We start from the raw sequence: 23,192 nt of genomic DNA on the forward strand, positions 1-23,192 counted from the left end.
CAAGAAAATAAGCCAGTATGCATCAAACACCTATCAGCTCAAGCTGTTTCTCTTGTCTGGATTTTCTTTTTGATGCAAGCGATAGTTTGTTTATATCTTTCAATGCAAGCAAAATCCACATTTTAAAACTGAATTTTGGGAGATTTTTTTCTGCTTTGCATCAAGAGATTAAGATTCAGGTGGAGAAAATAAGTACCAGTTTTGATTGTTAGCTACATAAAAGGGAAAGTTACAACTTCAGCTCCTTGGCATCAAGGCTTGCAGCTTGGGACACCTTTCAGTATTATGTCAAGGCAGAAAGTGAGAGTCTTCATTAACCTATTCCCTTTAAGACCATGAACTGAGGGTTTTGTTGCATGAACTGGAGTACTGTCAGTGTGGTGGGCAAAGGACCCTTTCTTAGTAATTGGTTTACTACATCAGATCTAAGTTGTGACTGATTCCAAAGTCTGTATCTAATGTACTACCAGGGTTGAAAATTGTTCTCATTCACAATGAATCCACATTGCTTATTTGGTACATGAAACTGAAGACATCTTTCGAACTCAGTATGATTTTAAGTTTAGCCTTTTCGACTTTGACATTAACCTCCCAGCAGGTTTTTACTCTAAATTTTCTGTCATGACTATAAAATAAACATACTCTGAGCAAAAAGGAGGAACATTTTAGTGAGGTTGTGAAAATTTTATAGGGATATTCATTTGTTGATAAAATCAGAATTTCATTGGCACAGGAAAAGAATAAAGCAAGTCTAAGACTTATACAGTTGACCCCTGTAATATAGCATCTTGGCTAATGGAAATATGCCATTATGGAATCCACAAATCACTATCAAAAACACTGAGATAAAGAATAAATGTTTGCTCACATGGAATTTACCTGATCAAAAATAAATAAAGAGCCACAATATATTGTGTTGAGAATTAATCTTTAAATAGTCATACATTTTCTTTTTGAAATTTATGATTTAATCTGCTTTCACTGCCCTTACAGCAAATGTATTCCAGATAGTAAATACATTATAAAGAAGTTTCTTTGTGTCACCTGTGATTATCGCTGAAACTGTTCATGACTCTGAACACCTTCATCAAATTTCTGCTTGACCTTTGCTCCAGGAAGAATGACCCCAATTGCCCTGGTCTCTACTTTACTGAAGACCTCCACTCTGTTCTAGTAAATCTGCTCTGGAAAGCCATAACATCTGTGTGTGTTGTATACAAAGTGGATTTACAATGGTCTTATAGTTTATCTTCCTTATGTTCCTTATGCTTCAGGTAATAAAGCCAAGGATTTATTTCTACAAGTCCTTGCCAGGTTGCAAGTACTCAAATTAACGACAGCCCATACATATGAATGAGCATTTGGAGGACAAGCAGGATGGATATGCCAGTTGTTGCAAGGCTGCAGACATCTTCTGTCATATAAGAACTCAGTTTGTAGCAAGATCACTGCAGTTTACAGGGAAAACTGAATGTTTGAGTGAAACACCCTGGTTTAAGTATATATTGTCAATGGTTGGTTCATGCTTTTATTTAAATATTTTGCCACGTGGCTTCATTTCTGACATGTGAACTGTTAGGTTTATAAGGAGTTCTCAGGAACAGAACACTGACATAACCTGGAGTGGACATGGACCTTAAACAGGCTTTCCCACTGGTCCAACTCTTTCAATACATCTATCACACTCAAAGAGAAGTGGTGAAGAGATAGAATTAATTGTATACACATAATAGGCTGATTAGTGGCTCCTTTTCCATCATTCTAAGACTGTAACAGCAGAGCACATTTAGTTAATGGGATACAGATCTGATCAGCAGATTTCTCAGGATCCCATTGCTAAGCTTCATGGTTAAGACCCTGTTTGTATTATATCTTATTTCTTCTCCTACACTAATCAAATCTAGATTTGGCAGCATGGTAGTGTAGTGGTTAGCTCAATGCTTCACCATACGAGTGACCCAGGTTCAATTCCTGTTGCTGCCTGCAGGGAGCTTGTACCACACCCCCTGTTGGTGTGGGTTTCCTCCAGGTGCTCCAGTTTCCTCCCACAGTCCAAAGATGTACCAGTTGATTGGTTAATTGGCCATTGCAAATTACCCATTGCTGGGCAGCACAGCTCGGAGGGCCAGAAGGGCCTACTCTGTGCAATATCTCAATAAAAGTTAAAATATCAGTTTGGTGCAAAGAAGATGAGGAGTCAGAGTAAGAAGGTGGGGCAACAGGAGGAAGAAGCACAAATGGTAGGTGAAACCGGGAGGGGGAAGGGTGAAGTAAAGAGCTGGGAAGTTGATTGGTGAAAGAGATAAAGGGCTGGAGAAGGGGCAACTGAATCACACTTGTGAGAGACAGAGAAAAGCAAGATGGCTTATAGATTTGCCTGCTGTAAAATATATACAACGCCAACTGAAATCCCAAAGAGTTTCAACAACATTGCATTGTTCTTGCACTATTATATCTGTTCATTTTCTTTCCTTGTCCAGAAAGTAAAATACATTTTTGTGTATGAGATTTAGACCAGTTGAGTGAGTGGATAAATATAACACTGTTGCAGTATAGAATGAATAGAAGTGAAGCTATCACCTTTGCTGGGGGGAAAAATCCCAGCAAGTCAGAGGACCATTATTTAAACAGTGATAGACTGGGATATGTAGTATCAAGGGACCTCAATGTTTTGAAAGCAAGCATTAAAAAGGTTAAGTGGTATACTGGCCTAAAGTACAAGTGAAAGATGTCTTACTACAACTAGTTAGGGCTTTGGTGAAATCACACCTAGAGAATTTTGTGCAGGTTTGTTCTCCATACCAAAGACAGGATACACTAGCCAGACTGATACCTGAAATGTTACACTGTTATATCAGAAGATTTTGAATTAATTAGAGCTAGGATTTAGAATAAGGGGAGATAATCTTTTAGAAATGTACCTCATTCTGACAGGGATTGATATCGTAATGCAGAGTGGTTTTATTGCCTGGCTGGAGAGAGGGGTTATCTAGCTCTAGCTGCAGGAGTTATCCATACTGAATAAAATTTGCCTTATAAAACGTGGTGAGCACAGGCTCATCATCCTATATCAGGAAGAGGGGACTACCAAGAGACCTCAGTAATGCTATACCCATGGCCGTCTGCAAGAAAGGAAGTAAATCTGATTGAGATGACCACAAGGCATCTCTCTGCTGCCTACTGCAGGGAAAATCATCACTCCTCCTGAAAGATGAAGAACTACGATCATAGTGTAGGTCTGGTCTATGAAAAGGAGCAGTAGAGATGATTTTCTAAAGAGAGATGCAGCAAGCGTTATGCAAAATCTCCTTTACCCTCATAAAGGATTTTGTTCTCATCAGTCACAAGGGACTGGGAACATTCTATTCAAAGTACTTCCGGCAGAAATTCATTTCAAAATCACTTCAGCAATATGATTGGTGCAAACTGCAATCTTAATCAGTGGATCGATGGCAGATTCAAATCTCAACTCAGACTGGAAGCAAGCAAAGCTGGCTCAAAGGCATAACACGTTTCTTAATTTTTCTCGCTGCAGGGGTACAGATAACATGCCCTTTTTAACTGCATATCAGAATGGGGTGGTGGTGAGATTGGATTTGATAACACTCAAGGGTGGAGTCAAGCAGACTTGTCTTAAGAACAGAGTCACTACTGAAGACTTCTTTGAAGTGTTCCTTGGAGTAGGCAATGACTGTCCATGCTTGATATGTTCTCCTCCATTTTTGTCTCAGCACAATGGGCCTTTGGATGTTCAAGCATTGACAACACTGGAGGATGCATATGTTGTCATTTTCAGTGAGTCTCTGCCTCCTGTGTTCATTCTACCCAAGGACTATTGGACAACAGATCACCCGTACTCTTTGGTGATAATTAAAGTAGTTGCAAGTGCTGGAAAACTGGAAGAAAAATAGAAGGTGCTCAACAGATCAGGCGGCATCACAAATCTATGCTTCTTACTCACTTGAGTCATAGACCACCTACAACAGACACTTCAGAGTACTGTCATCGTTGTTTTGTAGGACCCTCCATGTCTATGAACCCTTGTCAGCATCTTCCTCTCTCAGCATTACACTGAGTCCCTAAGTACATTCAGTTGACTCTGATGGTCATCATTCACATGACTGCCACCAGCTTCCCCAAACACTCTCCACACTGAAGTTAATTAAGTTAAGAGATTTCCATAGAAGCTGTCTGACCTGCTAGTTCCTCCAGCATTTTGTGCATGTTGTTTTGGATTTCCAGCACCTGCAGACTTTCTTGTGTTTAATGTAAGATATTATATTAGATAAAAAGAGAAAAAGATTCAAGTGGTTCTCAGAGCTCCCTTGAAATTTCTTGACATCCTTTTGGGAAACCAAGAGCTGGAGGACATAGGATTAAGCGAGAGAGGAGAGTTTAATCCGATCCTGAGGGAATTTTTTTTTTCATCCAGCGGTTATTAATGTACCTGTCTTAATCACTTCCTCGGATAGTTCATTCCCTCTGCAGAAAAAGATGTCCATCAGGTCCCTATTAAATCTCTCCCCCTTCACCTTAACCAACACCTTCCAGTTATTGATTCAACACACACATGCGCACCATATATCACACATATACCAATATATACTATAAATAAGTTAGTAAAATATTATACTATAAATAAATTAATAAAACATCATTCAAAATGCATGTAGTAAAGCGCAGCCCAGGTAAACAGTAAACAGCTCATTGTCCTAAAGACAAGACCTCGATGGTAGCAGACTATTCATTGGTCTCACAGCCTGAAGGAAGAAGCTTTTATCCAGTCTGGCAGGGCTGATGCTTCAGTACCTCCTTCCAAATGGGGAGAGGGTCAAAGAGGATGTGAGATGGGTGGTAGGGATCCTCAATAATGTTTTGGGCCCTTCGTCTGCAACACTCCCACTGAATGTCACAAATGGGGGGAGGGAGAGGCTGATGGTTTTTACTGTCCTCTGTAGGGACCTGTGGTGTGATGTCTTTGCAGCTTCTGTACCACACAATAATGTAGCAAGGACACACTCCATGGTGCTGCTGTAGAAAGGTGGTAGAATGGGGTTGGGGATCCTTGTACATCTCAATCTCCCAGAAAGTGTAGACGCTGCTGTGCCTTCTTGACTGGTGAGCATCTATTCTGGATCTAGGTTGAAGCGTCTGCTATGTGTACACCAAGGAACTTTGTGCTCTTCACCCTCTCCATGATAGACCCATTGACGTGAAATGGAGAGAGGTCAACCCGTACCTTCCGGAAGTCCACAATCATCTTATTTCTCTCGTCCATGACGAGACTTAGGTTGTTGTTCTTGCACCATTTGACAAGCCTTTCTACCTCCTTTCTGTATGTCGACTCATCATTGTTGCAGATGAGGCCAGCCACTGTAGTATCTTCATCGAGCTTGATGATGCGGTTTGAGCAGAATCTGGCAGTGCAGTCGTGAGTCAGCAGTGTGAACAGCAGCAGACTGAGCACACAACCCTAGGGGGCATCAGTGCTCTGTGATGGAGCTTGAAATGTTGCTGCCAACTTGGATTGCCTGGGATCTTTCAGTCAAGAAGTCTAAGTTACAGAGAGGGGTGTTGAGTCCCAGTAAGGACAGTTTACCCACCAACCTCTGAGGGATGATCATGGTAGATGCCAAGCTGAAGTGATGAACAACATCCTGGTGTACGAGGCATCGTTTCCTAGGTGGTACAGGACCGAGTGGAGGGCTGAGCCTATGGCATCGTAGGTGGACTGGGCTGAGTGGCAGGCAAACTGAAAAGAGTCTAATGTCACTTTAATGTGGGACAACACAATGTGTCAAACTGGACACACTGGAGACTGTGGTGAATGGAAAGTCCTGGCAATTCTGGACAATGCCTCTCACCTTCTGCATGCCACCTTGGCTGAACAGAGGAGCATTTTCAGTAATAGACTACGAAAATTGTGCTGCTGCAAATAACACTACATAAGGTCATTCATACCCTTGGCCATTAGACTTTATAATGAGCTAACCTATAGCAGGGAAGTGATTACCCCTTCTCCAGCCTTGTATCCCTTTTGCCAATCAACTTTCCAGCTCTTAGCTCTATCCCTCCCCCTCCTGTCTTCTCCTATCATTTTGGATCTCCCCCTCCCCCTCCCACTTTCAAATCTCTTACTAGCTCTTCTTTCAGTTAGTCCTGACGAAGGATCTCAGACCGAAACGTCGACTGTACCTCTTCCTAGAGATGCGGCCCGGCCTGCTGCATTCCACCAGCATTTTGTGTGTGTTACCCCTTCCTGTTAGACTGTTTGTAGTAACTTATTTTTTATTCTTTCTACTTCTCTTCTAATGTTTGTATCTGCGCAATCTTAATGCTACTATGATACTGTAATTTCCCTTGGGATCAATAAAGTATCTATCAATCATTGTAAATTGTCTCGTGGTTAGGTACAGATTAAATTGGAGGAATTGTAGGTCAGTATGGCTCAAAGGGCCAGAAGGGCATAATCTGCGCAGTACCTCTGTAAATAAGTAAAATTTGATTGAGGAGATAGACTCTAAGAAGAAGAAATGTGAATATCATAAGATGGGGCTTGTACAGGTTTTATGAGAAGTAGGAGTTGGAGAAAGCAGAGTCTTTTGAGGAATGTTCGACTGGAGGAAATTATTGAGACCGAGAGGAACAGCATGTTAGCCTGGATTACTCACAACCTTACATCTTCAGGGCAGAAATGTTTCCATTTGAGCCAAGCTGATGCTTGAAAAAGCCAAGTAATCAATTGGCATTGGAACCAGATTCAAACCATTTCCCACAACAGGACAAATGAAAGATAGCAAACCTATTGTGTGTTTGAAGTAACTTCGCACTGTCGGTTGTGACTGAAGCAATAGCAAAAATAGAAAAGTAGTTATGTAATGTGAGGTAGTTTTTGCGTAATTGAAATGGTAGACGATTAATCACTCTGCTAATCCTTCAACCATTCCACACCTTCCCCTATAAAGGAAGCTTTGGGGCAATAAAAAAAACAAGAATGGCAAGCAGTCACTGTGGTATTTTTAAGGTGTTGATTATGCTGCATTTTTGCATATCACACCAGAAGTTATTACAACTTTGCTCACATTCAGTATGAGAAGACCGGAAATACTGAACTTTACGATTCTGTAGTTTGGTGTTAAATTAAAATTATTCTCAGACAAGTGCTTTGAGTCACATAAAGAGAAAATGCAGTCAGCAATTTCTCTTTAATTGTAAAGTCACGTCCTTTTTAGTGTCCTTGGTGACTCTTCCTGACTCAATTATTCACTGACTGAATGTTTAAACCACTGGAGGAAGGCTGGAGTATTATTCCCAAATGTACGCTCATCTGGTTAATCTCCTGAAAGACAATCTTTGCAGCATTATATCCAGCTTTTGTATCCGCTAGGTTAAAGAAGAGATAAAGTCTACACTAAATTGCTTGATAATGAAAAGTGATTATTTTAATGTGCCCCTGATGTTGGCTCCTTTGATTCTAGATGCCAATTCAGGTACCTAACAAAAAAGACACAGTCCAGATATATTAGCAAATGAAGAACTGGCATGGGTACATCTCTTAAAAAATGAAAATTGCATTGAAATTCCTGTTAAAACTGATAACCTGACACACTCAGGACCTTTTTTTATTGAGATACAATGTGGAATAGTCCTTCAAGCTGGGCTGCCCAGCAGTCCCCTGATTTAATCCTAGCCTAATCATGGGAAATATACAATGACCAATTAAGTTACCAACTGGTACGTCTTTGGACTGTGGGAGAAAACCAGAGCACCCAGAGGAAACCCATGTGGTCACGGGGAGAACGTACAAACTCCCTACAGGCAGGGGTGGGAATTGAACCCAGATCTCCTGTACTACAAAGTGTTGTGCTAACCACTATGTTATTGTGCCCTCGCTTTGCTAGTGCTCAGTCCTATTGGCTTCCACACTGACAGGTTGTAAAGTGGCTTTACATGTAGTCATTAATGGTTGTAATGCCACTTTACAGCACACAAAGATGCTGCAGAAAATACTGGACTCCCCTAGCTCATCAAAGGTTATCACTCTCCTCACATTGAGGGCATCTACAAGAGGCGATGTCTCAGGAAGGCAGCATTCATCATCATGCCCAGATCTCATTACTGCTATCAGGCAGAAGGTACAGTGGTCTGTGCCTTCAAGGTTCAAAATAGCTTCTACCCACTGCCAACAGGATCTTAAGTTTATTTTCAAAGTATGTATACCACAGACAACCTTGAGATTCATCTTCTTGCAGGCAGCCACAAAACAAAAACACAACAGAACCCATTAAAAAAATCCCACACAACAAAAACCGTCAAGCTCCAATGTGTGAAAAAAAGAACAACTTGTGCCAACAAGAAAAGCAGTAAACAAATACAACACAAAACATCAACTGCAGAGTCCCTGAAATTGAGTCCAGAGCCACGGAGCAGTTTAGCAAGTGAAACTGGTTCAGGAGCCTACCATCTGCAAGGCAACAACTACCTTCACCCTAACACAACCTTAAACTACATTTCTTTTTCACTCTCTCAATTTTGAACTAGTCATTATGTTTATTTTGTTGTTTATTTTTTGCACACATATAAGCTATGCATAATTTATAGCAACACACACAGAATGCTGGAGGAACTCTGCAGGTCAGGCAGCATCTATGGAAATAAATAGACAGTCGACATTTCAGGCCGAGACCCTTCATCAGCATTGAGAAGGAAGGGGAAAGGTGGGGAGAGGGGAAGGAGTTTAGAAGATGATAGATAAAACCAGGTGGGTGGAAAAGATAAAGGGTTGGAGAAGAAGGAATCTGATGGGAGAGGAGATTGGACCATAGGAGAAAGGGAAGGAGGAGGGGACCTGGGGGAATGATAGGCAGGTGAGAAGAGGTAAAAGGTCAGAGTGGGAAATAGAAGAAGAGGGGAAGGGGATGATACTTTTTCTTAACCAGAAAGAGAAATTGATAGTCATGCCATCAGGTTGGATGGTACCCAGATGGAATACAAGATGTTGCCTGAGGGTGGCCTCATCTTAGCACAAGAGGAGACCATGGACCAACATGTTAGAATGAGAACGAGAATCAGAATTGAAATGTTTGGCCACCGGGATGTTCCTGAATATAAGGTGTTGCTCCTCTAATTAATAATTTGTAATTTATGTTAACTTAGGTTTGTCAGTTTATAATGTAGAGTGCTGCTGTTACAAAAAGCTAATTTTCATGGCATTTCTATCCTGTGTATGTTTGCCATGACAACAATAAACTTGAATTTACACTATTTCTGTTAATATCTCAACACCATTATAATTCATTTTGTTTAAGATGATAATTCATTTTCCATTGCATCAGCTAAATTAAAAGGGAGCACAGGAAGAGAGGACCTGGTGAGTTGGAGGTGTTTATGGGAACTGGAGCACCATCTGAGTGGGAAGTGAGTAAGGAAGCCAGGAGCCGAGCAAGTAGGAAGGGAGCCCCAGAACCCAGGGAGAAAGAGAACAAATTCAGAAATTGGACGTACAAAAAGAGTCCTAGAGCAGAATTCTCTAAAGGTTAACTTGCAGGTTAACTTGGTAGTAAGGAAAGCAAATCCAATGTTAACTTTCATTTCCAGGTAAGTAGAATACAAAAACAAGGATGTATTGCCGAAGTTTTATAAGACATTTGTCAGACTTCATGTGGAATATTGTGAGCAGTTTTGGGCCCCATAACGAAGAAGGGATGAGCTAGGATTGGAAAGGGTCCAGGAGAGGTTTGTGAGAATGATCCTGTGAATGAAAGGGTTGACATATGCGGAGTGTTTGAAGACTCTGTGCCTGTACTCACAAGAGATTAGAAGACAGAGGGACTATCTCACTAAAACCTATTACATGAATTTTGGAAGAGTTAAATAGACTGGATTTGCAGAGGCTGTTTCCAGTAGTTAGAGAATATAGTATCAGAAGGAATGGGCCAAATGCCCTAATTCTTCTCTTATGTCTTATGAATCACAGAGAAAGACCTTGGCCAGAAACGTCAACTGTTTATCCTCCTCCAGTGAGGCTGCCTGACGTGCTGAGTTCTGGCATTTTGTGTTTGTTGCCTAGGGAGCCCCTAGGTCTTTTTGAGTGGAAAGAGAAATGGCAAGCTTTACCTGGTGAGCCCTGCGTTTCCAAATAGTCAGATGATGCAGTCAGAATTTAGCTGTACAGTAAGTATATGAATGGGGGAGGTTTAGAGGGATATTGGTAGATGAGACTAGCTCACTGGGAAACACAGTCAACATGGATTAGTTTTGCAAAAGAACCTGTTTACATACTCTATGACTCTATAGTCCATCCGTTGTTTTAGTTTTAAAGCACATTTCAAAACCTTAAAACTTCTCAAACTGATATAAAGCCAATGAAAAGTATCCCACATCATTTGCTGCTTTGCTTGATGCCCTCTAAAAATCTAAAAGATAAATAAACTTGGAGACTATCCTCTCGGCCTACAGTGAGTTACAGTGATGCACAAGCCCTTCAGCCCATTGTCTCAACGCAAACCATCGAGCACACATTTCCAGTAAGCCCATTTTAATTCTTTTCATGTTCCCAGCAGTTCCCCTTCAGATTCTACCACATTAAGAGTAATTTATAGTGGTCAATTAACCTATCAACCCCAATCTTTGGGATGTAGGAGGAAATCGGAGCACTCAGAGGAAGGACGTGGTCACAGGGAGAACATGCAAAGTCCACACAGACAACACCAGAGGTCGGGACTGAACCCAGGTCTTTGGCACTGTGGAGCAGTGATGCGCTGTGCCCTGTGCCTATGTTTGGTAGAATGGGGTTATTGTAGAAATGGAAATATGAATGCCTTATGTACTAAGCCACTGGGATTGTTCTGAACTATACGTCGTGTTTTTTTTTGTCTGTACTTGATGGGATTTACAGTTTGAGTCTAAACAGACTTGTAGAAAGTTATAAGATATATTCAGACTTAAACCTCAGGAAATAATGTCCAGTTCAGTATTATTACAGCTTGTACGAGAGGGAATATTCACCCAGGATTGAAATCCTAAAGGTATTCGGTGAGACTTGCGGATACTAGTGTTGAGATTCAGATGCAACACCATCCTCTGACTCAAGTAAACCCTACCCAAATCTGAGCAAGGGGTTTGCCTCAGGACATCTTCAAGTGGAATACTGAAAACAAAAAGAATTCTCCTAGCCCTCCAGGGGAAAATCCAGTACGGCTACACTAATTAAATGTTAGCTCAACTCACATCCCCTGCACTGAGTTTACCGTGCAGACACTCATTATCTAACTGCAAGTAGGGTGGCCTGGACTTAGAAGTTCTCCATTACAGTATGAAATTAAAATCAAATCCAAAAACCAGATTTGTACATGTGTAATGTAAATCTGACCTGAGTACATAATTTTTTGTTGACTGCTCTGACCTTGTACGGCACATATCATTGGGCTCAGTTGGTAGCCAGACTCAAAACACAGGATTGCACCTTGAAATGTTTATTGCTTTATCAATAATGTATTGAAATACTAACTGGAAAAACCTTTGATTGGATCCTTGTAATGCAGTGGTTGAAAGGGAACACTAACAGGCAGGAGGTGGTGGAGGGTAGGGCATGGTGTCGAAATTAATGAATGAAACATCAATTCTAGAAGGTCCACTCTCAAGTCAAGTTTATTGTCAGGCTTAATGGAAAAACCTGAAGCTGTATGACAGGACATAGACTCAGATAACACACAGAGCATAAAGTGTATGTGAACTATACATGAGAGTAAAGGAGAAGTCTTTGAAGCAAAACATTCCTGCAAAAACAGTGGGAACCGGCTGTTCCTGAAACTGGTGCTGCGGGACTTGCCAGTGGTAGCAGAAAGAAGAGGACATGGCACAGGATGGTGGGGATCCTTGATGACAGATGCCACCTTCTGAAGGCAGCGGCTTTCTTTCAGTGGTGGGAAGGGCTGTGTCCGTGATAGACCAGTACCCTCTGCACCTTCTTGCCTATGATGTGTATTGTTAAGTGCTTTTCTTAGACAAGATCTTGCTCTAAAGTAGGTGTCACCTTTTGAATGCATTACACCCCTCCCTATTGTTGGTAGAATCTCAGATGTTGACGAGGAGGCTCACAAGAGCGAGATGGATCAGCTCGTTGAGTTGTGTAGCAACAACAACCTTGCACTCAACGTCAATAAGACCAAGGAATTGATTATGGGCTTCAGGAAGGGCTGGTCAAGGGAATACACACTAGTGGTCATAGAAGGATCAGCAGCAGAAAGGATGAACGGGTTCAAGCTCCTCCTGGCTGTCAGATCTATCCAGGGCCAAACATATTGATCCAATTACCAAGAAGGCATGACAGCAGCTATATTTCATTAGACATTTGAAGAGAATTGGTATGGCACCAAAGACACTCGCAATTTTCTATAGATCTACCATGGAGAGCATTCTACCTGGTTGCCTAATCTTCTGCTATGGAAGGGCCTCTGCACAGGATTAGAAAAAGCTGCAGAAAATTCTAAACTCAGGCAGCTCCGTCATGGGCACCAGCCTCCCCAGCATCAAGGTCACCTTCAAAAGACAATGCCTCTAAAAGGTAGCAGTCACCATTAGGGACCCTCATCAACCAGGGCATGCCCCCTTCTCATTGCTACCATCAGAGAGCAGGAACAGGAAACGGAAGATGTTTTTGGAACAGCTTCTACCCTCTGCCGTCAGATTTCTGAACAGACAATGAACCTATGAACACTATCTTACTATTTTTGCTCTCCTTTCCACTACTTATTTCATATATAACAGATTATTTCAGGCTGAAATATCGACTGTACTCTTTTCCATACATGCTGCCTGGCCTGCTGAGTTCCTCCAGTATTTTGTTTGTGTTGCTTGGATTTCCAGCATCTGCAGATTTTCTCTTGTTTATAACCAAAAGTAAGTCTGCAAATGCTGGAAATCCAAGGCAACACACACAAAATGTTGGTTAAACTCAGCAGGTCAGGCAACATCTATGGAAATAAATAAACAGTCAACATTCTGAGGCAAGACCCTTCTTCAGGACTGAAAAGCAAGGGGGAAGACACCAGAATAAAATGTTGGGGGGAGGGGGAGGGGGAGGGGGAGGGGGGGGAAGGGGAGGAGGACAACTAGAAAGTGATGTGAAGCCGGGTGGGTAGAAAAGGTAATTTAACTTCTAGTATTTTTTTAAATGAAATAAATGAAGAGAGGGAGAGGAAAAAGAAAAACTAACTTCAAATATCTGGGCCAACTTTGTTAAGAGAAAGAATGGATATGTCTGTTTATTTTCTCTGGAGTGGAGGAAGCTTTTCTTCATATAGGAAACATCTAAATCCAGAGGGCTTGGATTAAAGGAGTGATTTGTGGGCATATTTTGAAAACTGAAAAACCACTTTCCATTTGGTCCCACCCATCAGCAATTTGAACTGGACACTTCTGGTTGTGATCTATAATCTTATATTTCACACATGATGACATTATTAAAGTTTGATGAAGGTGTTATTTATCATGGCAGCCAAAATTGAATCAAGCTGTTGTGATTTACAACTAAAATGCCTGGCTTGAGGCTGCCTATCAGAACCTTCCAAAACCTAGGATTAACCGGTTTGAGTAAAAGTGGTTGTGATCTAGGAAAAGGATTCATAATGTCGTCTGTCAGACTGCTAATGGCCTGAGAGACTTTTCAAGTCAAGAGAAAGAGAAAACAGAACAAACAAGCCGCAAATTAACCACAAGTATTTAATGCCGGCTTCTTGTTTCTAGTTACACAAATAGAGTCGTTGGGAATGGACTCAAAGAACAGGCCAACAACCCAGAAGTGAAAGTCCGAGGACCTGACCCGATGGTTAAGCAAGTCATTGACAAGCTCTTGTACATTAACAAGGTAAGACCTTAGACCCACGTCGACCCAAGGACTATTCCAAATGCCCGAGTAACTGGGATCCAGTAAAGGAGTCTCCATGTTGGGCAAAGTAGTCAGAGAATTACTGGGCTGTGGTAGTTGTTATGCACCAACATCTCTTCCTGTGGCAAATGGATTCTCAGCTGTTCTCCAGGCATTGTGGCATAGCCCATGCTTACTTCACACTCTTTCTTCATTCTTTCATTCTCTGTTTCTGTGTCTTTGACTCCTTAGTCCTTTCATCGTATGTCCTTCCAACTTCCCTCTTTTCATCTCATTTCAATGATTTCTGTCTCTATATTCCCACATTTTGAGCTATTTTCTGTCTACCTCTGTTTCTCGGTGAGCTCTTTATCTCTATGTCCGTCTTGTTCTCTCCAAATCCTTTCTATTCTTTTATTTCTGACTTTACTTATATTTCATGTTGCTCTCTATCCTTGAAATTGGATTTGACAAGATTAATTTGCCCCCCTTTTTATGCATTAATGGTGGTTACAAAGTAATTTTGGGCATGTTTTGAAATGTTTACACCTACTTCCAGTTCATCCGAAAACGGGACTGGACCACTTCCTGTAATGACTTACTATATCCTAAAAACACACACGACATCCTGCAGGAACTCAGCAGGCTAGGCAACATCGATGAATAAGTGTAGACTGTCGACGTTTCTGGCTGAGACCCTTCATCAGGACTCTGATATGCTACTTCTGCTTCTCATTTGTGATTACGTTATCAATGTGCACAATGCATACTCCCTAACAACAGAAAGTTGATCCAAGTATTGTCATTTGCAACCTTCATTGCCAGCTCATGAGTCAGCCATCTATAATTCACCCTTAAAGTGGAGAGGACCCAATGTGATTTGAAATGCCTCTCCGAGTGTACATCCTTTTGTGCTTAACATCATCCTATAATCAGAGTCACACATCACAGAATCTGGCCCTTGGCTTGCTGATTCCCTGCCAACTATTGTTGTGGTAGTCAATACTGTTATTCCCATGCCACTCAGCCACTCCCACATGGGAGGAGTTCACATCCTGTACAAGAAGAGTTATCAATAAAGTTCTATTGAATATCCTGCATGCTGGCATCCTGGTGTGCTCTGCACTCTCCCTTAATATCGAACACAGCAATTATCATCCACCCATAACATTAATTCTATGTTTTATTCTTTCCACATTCCCATTAATGTACTCCTAAATCTGTCACTCACTTGTATGTTAGCGATTTACAGCAACCAATTAAACCACCAACCTGTACATAGAGCCATAGAGTAATACAGCACAGAAAAAGGCTCTTCAGCCAACTTGTGCATGCTAGCCGATATGCTCATGCAAGCTAGTCCCATTTACCTGTGTTTGCCCTCACTGCCCCTCATAAATATGAGGCCGTATTCCCTTTCTCTTTTTACCTTCTCTTCCCTGTTTTTCAACTCTCACTGTCCCTCTTTCTATTTGACTGTGTATGTAAGTCACTGAGCTCTCTGACTTGATTTCGTTCTCCCTTTGCCTACCATGTTTTCTTCAGTTTCTTTATTTGCCTCTACCTTTCTTGCCATGTCCACTTACTTTCTGAGTCAGTCATTCTGCTTACATTTTCCTTTACCTCCTTGTCACACTCTCTCTCACTGTCCCTCCCCTTCATCCTGCATCTTTGGCTCTGTCTCTTCTCTCACCCTGTCTCACCAGCTCTTACTTGTTCTTTCACTTCCTGTCCCATTGTTTCCTATTCTCAATTTTCTGCTCTCTACTCTCTCTCACGTCTTTAGTATATTCCCGTTATCTCTCATTTCTGTTTCTCCCCTTTGCTATCCTCTTCCTTCTGATTTTGAATTAAGCTTGTTTTGCACTCTCCAGCAATAGACCAGTAAGCAATGCTTTTTTGTGACAAACTTTAAGTGCAGGACAACTTAGTAATGATTAGATTCGCTGATTGTATCTTGTGACTCAGAGCTATTCAGAAAAAGCTCCCATATCAGGTTAACCCTCACCTTACACCAGAGTTCACCTAACAGCATTTCCATAATTACAAGTAACTCCTTCAGGAGATGTACCCTTTGGCTGTCTTTGAGATCCTATTTACACAGTGCCTTTGTTTTCAAGAACATCTGGATTGAACGTTGACAGCCCAAGCATGAGATGGACATGTGAGGGAGAGGTGATGGTTTGTCACATTCTGCACCTGCCTGAACATTGCTACTCTAGCAATCCTGGCTGAAGGCTGAAATGACTGAAATTGTTTTCAATTGATTTCAACATTTCCCTGTGTTCTTCGGCTGGTGAAACAGATAGAAAGTACCTAGGCTTGATGACTGGTCTGTGTTGAACTGTCCAGTTTCTTCAAGGGGTGATATATTAACCCAGAGATTGGTTGAAGAGTGGGGATAATTCACCAGGCTTCCACATCCAGATTGTTATTATATTGTCATAGAATCGTACAGTGATACATGCCCTTGGGCCCTCTGAGTCCGCACTGTCAATCACCAATTTTTACATTAATCTCCCTAATCTATTTCATCCTCCCCACTTTCCTAACAACTTTCCCCAGATTCTGCCCCATCTGCATGCTGGGGGGGGGCGCAGTCTGCAATGGCCATTTGCCTAGCGGCATGTATATCTTTGCATTGTGGAGCAAAAGTGGAGCAACCAAATGGTTCAATTTAATATCAGAGATTGTATACAGAATACAACCTGAAATTCTTACTCTTTGCAGATGTCCAGAAAACAGAAAAAAATACCCAAAGAATGAATGACAGAAACATCAGAACTCCAAAACCCCCCTCCCACGCATAAGCTGCAGCAAAAACATCAATCCTACCCACCACTTGTTTCAGCAAAAGCACGGGCCCTCCTCCCCCCACCATGCAAGCAATAGCAAAGCCCCCATTGAGACCATGATTTAGAGTCCATCAAAAACTACTGTCCATCCTAACACTTTGACATCTCAGACACGCTCTCTCTCACTAGCGAGGGAAAGAGAAAGCGAGATGGCTCCTGTGACAAATGAGAGTGGGAGACCAGCAGCTCACTGTTTCAATGTTACAATCGGCTATGTTGCATATCTAAGTTCCCTGACTTGAGAACCAACAGACTCTCACCAACCAGAAGTGAGACAGGGATCACTCAAATGCAGGAGCCTTCCAATAGTAGTGCATACTGCCTGCTATCTTGATGTTTCAATCTCCTGCAATGCTTAAGTTGGTCACGTTAGCAAGGAACTGAGTCATACATGGGACTGTGCCCCGAAGCTGCGCGCTTTCCTGACTGCAGCTGGAGATATCAAAACACCCAGGCCGCATGGTGAGTCCGAGAACAAGTACCCACTGCTCATGGAGAGCCATAGTTTGAGCTGCAGCTGTAGATTACGGACTCTGACAGGACTCCAACCACCTTGGAAAGAAAAGAGGGATATGAGAAAAGAAGAAGAAGAAACTGTTTCGTGGACAAACTGGAAGCAGTCGCCTGAGTCTACAAAAAACTTGGCACTCTCTGTTTTAGATCATCCCAGAAGAAATCCATGCCGTTGAAGGGAGAAGGTAGACTCCACCCAGTCTACCTGGTCAGAATCAAGCCCAGGTCGCTGAAGCTAAATGGTAGTAACTCTGCTAAAAGTTCCATCATATCATCACTCAATAATTTTCATCGTTGTACCTCAGCCTCATGGCCAAAAGGGAAGAATGAGAATATTAGTTGTATCAATACAGGTTGCAAACTTCAGATTAGTCTGTGGGGAAGGTGCATTAAGTTTATCAAAAAAGACCAGCCAACACCTCCTTAAACGGCCAGATTGCTTACTTTTGCTCTGAATTCCAAAATGCATACTTGAGTCCAGCAGAATTTCTGTAGAAACCTTTTCTAGCTATCTCCTGGATTCTGGAGCAAGCCAAAGAAATACCACAAAGATTCTTCACTAGTTTGATGGCACTTATGTCCTTTATGGGGTATATTATGTGGAAAGTGTGTGCATTGAGGAATAGATACCTTGGTTTATGTGTGTGCACCCTTAATTCCTGGTGGAGTCGTCGGGGCACCATCATGACAAGCTTTTTGCACCGATCTTTTTGGTATGCTCGTCGTACGGCGTGTCTTGGGCATCTGAAACCTGGCGGAGCCCATCCCTCTCCAATTTTTTTTTATGAGGTCGAGTTGTTAGCTTGACACTCAATCCAGGCACAGATGGAGAGCGTGCAATGGAGCCGGCTGGATTCGAACTCTGGACCTCTCGCCCCGAAGTCCAGCACTGATGCCACTTTGCCACCCTGGTTTGCTCAAGGCTATAGAGGCTCTTCAGCCTTCCAATGCGGAGATGAATTTGAAGCACTTACACTTGAAAGGCCTTGATGCCAAATACGCCACTAACTATCTAACTTTGTGTAACTCTTAACAACTTAACACAGAATATATCTCAATCAATCTTAATGACAGTTTGAGGAATTTTATCTAGAATGTGCCTTGAACAATCTAATCTGAACCTTGAATTGCCTAGATAGAGTGGATGTCACAAGGATGTTTCTAATAGTGGGAGAGCCTCGGAACTGAGGGCACAGCCTCAGAATACAAGAACATCCCTTTAGAACAGAGATGAGCAGGAATTTCTTTAGCCAAATGGTAGGTGAATCTGTGGAATTCATTGCCAGAGATGACAGTGAAGGCCAAGTCATTTGGTATATTTAAAGTGGAGTTGATACATTCTTGATTACAAATGGTGTCAAAGGTTATTGAGAGAAAACAGGAGAATAGGGTTGAGAGGTAAGTTTAGTAATCTATGATTGAATGGCAGAGCAGACTCAAAGGGTCAAATGGCCAAGTTCTGTTCCCACATCTTATGGTCAAACTTTGAACAATTTAACCATAAGGAGGCCTAGGGCTGCCTGATCTAGAACATCCCTGGTACTACCTAAACTTTGAAAAGCCCTCCTCAGTTTACCCTAGAACAGCCCTCAGATGATATTGTCCTGAGAGGCCTTAAGACAACTAGTTCCAAAAAAAAAGCATCAACAATCTACCATGAAGTAGGATTTGAACAAACTAACTTTGTGATGCACTGGCTGAACTAGGATAAATTTCTTTTTCTGTTGTGATAAAAACTGCAGGATTTTTGACAGCTTGCTGTGTCGCTGGTAGAAAGTGACTGATTTAGCCAGGGATGTGCATCTTCTGCCATAACACCTGAAAGTGTGAACTTGGCTTCACAACTAAGCCTGGCCTTGTTTCCACATTTATCGATGACCTTGAGAAAGAACTCTGTTTTCGCTCCTCATTCTGCCTTTCACTCTGCCCAACCTAACTTCAACACCTGCCAGGTTGGGAGAAGGACAAACATACAGATTGTTCTTCTTCAAACCTGGCTGAGGTCAACTCATTCGGAATGTGATTGAACCCAATGCAGAGTTCACTGTGTTCAAACAAGTGTCATAATAAGCTCAGGAGTTAGGAATACCATAAAATTATCCTCCAACTGCCAGAACTGGCCCTCACGCTCAGCAATTCTCCTTCGGCCCCTCCACTTCCTTCAAACCCAAGGAGTAGTCACGAGCACTTGCATTGTTCCCAGCTATGCCTGCCTTTTTGTCGGCTACGTGCAACAGTCCATGTTCCAAGCTGACACCTAAATCAGTCCCCAACTCTTCCTACTCAACTGCATTCGTGCTGCTTCCTGCACCTGTGCTGAGCTCACCAATTTCATTGACTTTGCCTCCAACTTCCACACTCTGGTTTATATTCTCAAAATACTCTGCAGATGCTGGGGTCAAACAACATGTACAACGTGCTGGAGGATCTCAGCAGGTAGGGCAGCATCCGTGGGCCCCCCAACCTGATGACGTGAACATTGATTTCTCAAACTTCCAGCATTTGCTCCCCACTCCCGGTCTCTTTCCCCATTCTTGTTTCACTCTCCCCCTTCTCTTTCTTCCGTGGTCTTCTACCCTGTCATATTAGATTCCCCCTTCTCCAGTCTTTTACCTCTTTCACGATTCAAATTCATTGCCTTTTTACTTCATCCCCTACCCCTCTCCTGGCTTCACCTCTCACCTGCCACCTTTTACTTCTTCCTCACCTCCCCCCACCTACTTCTCTGACTTTTTCCCTTTTTTCGAGTTCAGATGAAGCGTCTCAGCCTGAAACGTCAACTGTTTACTCTTTTCCATTGATTCTGACTGGCCTGCTGAGTTCCTCCTGCATCTTGTGTGAGTTGCTTTGCACTTCCAGAGTCTGCAGATTTTATGGAGTTTGCCATATAAATTAAACTTTCCAAAAGCTGCTGAACAATAAAGAATTTAATTCTGTCTGTACTAACTCTTTCCACATACAATCCACTTAATCTTTCAGAAGAGATTTAGTTTAGCTTCGTATCGTGTTCAACATAGACATTGTGGGCCAAAGGGCATTTTCCTGTTGTGGTACTGTTCTATGTTCTCCTCCTCTATGTTCTGTCCATTTTTTCGCTCACTTAAAATATTTATTTAATTTCCTTTTGATGGAATCTGTATACACAAATATTTAAAGCAAAGTATTCCAGAAAATAACCACCTGTTGCATGAACCTCTTGCTAATCTCTTGTGATAAAACTCTTTTGATCCCTACTTCAGTTTTCTTTTCCTTAAAACAACCAACTTTGTGCACCCTACTGGAAGGGAATGAGTTCAGCACGTAGCTGACAAAAGCTGTATTTTATGCATGACTCTCAGCTTGTTCTGCATTAATGACCCACTGCTCAGGATTCATGCACCAAAGAACATAAATATGCAAGTATTTCTGCTGCTGAAAAGATATAGAAGAATTTTAAGTGGAAATTTGTTTGCTGTCTGCTACCCCTTGAAGGTTGCATGGTTGATATTTACATTCAAAGCAGTAAAGTTTAGTAATCTGCTGTGATATCGTTGCAGGTACAATGTCACTTTTTCTAACCAATTTATGTTTCTGCAGTGTAATATGAATTACTGGGAACATTTCAGGGAAGGAAATGGGTGGGCAAGGAGCATTCAAAGCAACTGTCCCTACATGAGGCTGCAGAATACAAGGATTTGCCTCATGCCACCAATCAAATCCCTTTCCACTTAGTCCATTGTATAGAAGCTCAAAGAACCAAGCCTCCCTATTCACTCTCATTGTACAGAATCCTAAAGAACCCAGTCCTCACTGTTCATTCTTTGTATAGAGTTTCAATGGACCAAACCACTTCCCATTCATTCCTATTGTACACAATGGCACTGCATTCAACCCCTCTCATTGTGAACTATGGCAGTGGTTATGATACACGATCAAAAAACTTGAGTTGGTATCTCATTTTGGCATATCATGAAGCTAGAAATTAGACAGTACAAACATTTACAAGGAGGGGCAATTTTAGGGACATCCTGTCACAACCCAAATTGTTTCCAAACCTCTCTTGGGACTGCCTAATACAGCCTTAAAGGCCCTTGAACCAATAATTAACTGCAAGCTATATATTCACAAGAATAAATCTCGGCCTAAAAAGTCGACTGTTTACTCTTTTCTGTAGATGCTGCTTGACCTGTTGAGTTCCTTCAGTGTTTTTGTGTGTGATTTCCAACATCTGCAGATTTTCTCTGATTTGTTACTCCACTGTAAAATCTCTTTGAGGGATACTTACCCTGAGGAAATTTAAATCTTCCCTTCAACAAGTCCTAAAGAAAGGTCTTGGCCCAAAGGCTCTTTGAGGGATACCTACCCTGAAGATGTTTAAATATTCCCTTCAACAACTCCTGAATAAAGGTCTTGGCCCGAAGGCTCTTTGAGGGATACCTACCCGGAAGAATTTTAAATTTTCCCTTCATCAAGTCCTGAAGAAAGGTCTTGGCCCATCTCTTCAAGGGATACCTCCCCTGAAGAAACTTAAATCTTCCCATCGACAAGTCCTGAAGAAGGGTCTTGGCCTGAAACATTGACTGTTTACTCTTTTCCATAGATGCTGCCTAAACTGCTGAGTTCCTCCAACATTTTGTGTGTGTTACTTTTATTCACAAGAGATCACTATTACCAGATCTAGAGTTACAGAGCAATACTGCACCAAAACAAGCCCACTGGGCCAACTCATCCATGCTGACCATTGTGTCCTCCAAACAACAGTCCTGTTTGCTTGCATTTGGCCCATCTTCCTCTGAACCCCTCCTATCCATTTACTGATCCAAATCTCATTTGAATCTTGGGACTTTACCTGCTTCAACCACATCTCCTGGTAGCACATTGCATTTATGCACCAACCTCTGAGTGAAGAGGTTGCCCCTCAAGTCCCTTTCACCTCACACTTTAAATCCATGCCTACTCAGGAGTTTTCCTTTACCCATCGATACACCTCATGATTGCATACATGATTTCTATAGGTCACACCTTAATCTCCTCTCCCTATAACTCAGGCTCTCTACGTGTCATGGCTGTTGGTTCACAAAAGCTGCTGGTGAGTGTTTAAAAATGCACTGATCTGATGGTTGTGCAACACGGTTGAAGACTTCTTCATATTGGAAGCTAGCTGCTAGTTGCCATTTAGCATTCCACCTCCCAAATGTCTCCCCAGCCCTCCCAGACCCTGGTTGTTTCTCAATAAATATCCAAATTCTCTATCACCCTCCTTACAGCCTTGCCACTGTTCCCTATGGCAAACAATATTTTACCAACGGCTCTAAGTCTCTATGGCCCTCTCTGGTCTCATCAGGCACCTGCCGCGGCTCATTCTAACACATTCCTTAAGTCTGAAATTTTAGCAGATACTGTGACAGTGGAATAGCAACCCAGAATTAATGAGTACAAACCCCGCAGTAGTTAAATGGTGAAATTACAAGGAGCTAGGAAAGTATGGGACAGCATCAGGAAACTGGATCAGGTGGTTCAGTATAATGGGAAGGGAACCTGTACTGTTATCCTGCCAAGCCTGTAAACCACCTCAGCCTCATGCTATCTTGTTGACTTTTAGTACCTTCAAACCACTAGGACTGGGACGATGCCATGTTGTTTCCACACACAAAATGAAAACTCATTCAAAGAAAAATCTGAGCATTGATTTTTGGGTAGAATCTCCCTGCATGGACTTTGTATGGACTATCCATACATGGACTTTCCCACCATACATGGTGGGAAAGCTGTTGGAAAAGATTCTTAGAGATAGGATCTATGGGCATTTAGAGGATCATGGTCTGATCAGGGACAGTCAGCATGACTTTGTGAAGGGCAGATCATGTCTAACAACCCTGATAGAGTTCTTTGAGGAGGTGACCAGGCATATAGATGAGGGTAGTGCAGTGGAGGTGATCTACATGGGTTTTAGTAAGGCACTTGACAAGGTTCCATAG

At 42.0% G+C, this 23,192-nt stretch overlaps 1 protein-coding gene across 3 annotated transcripts in view; it reads left to right on the forward strand.

Moving 5' to 3' along the window:
• LOC140196465 (glypican-5-like) overlaps positions 1-23,192 on the forward strand; it is a 648,398-nt gene that overhangs the window by 402,167 nt on the left and 223,039 nt on the right. For all 3 annotated transcript variants that reach the window (XM_072255728.1, XM_072255729.1, XM_072255730.1), the window contains one exon: positions 13,747-13,867. In XM_072255728.1, the coding sequence (XP_072111829.1) occupies positions 13,747-13,867 (121 nt within the window). The remainder of the gene's footprint in view (positions 1-13,746; positions 13,868-23,192) is intronic.

Source organism: Mobula birostris, chromosome 4 (assembly GCF_030028105.1).
Source record: "Mobula birostris isolate sMobBir1 chromosome 4, sMobBir1.hap1, whole genome shotgun sequence".
Taxonomy (NCBI): Eukaryota; Metazoa; Chordata; class Chondrichthyes; order Myliobatiformes; family Myliobatidae; genus Mobula; species Mobula birostris.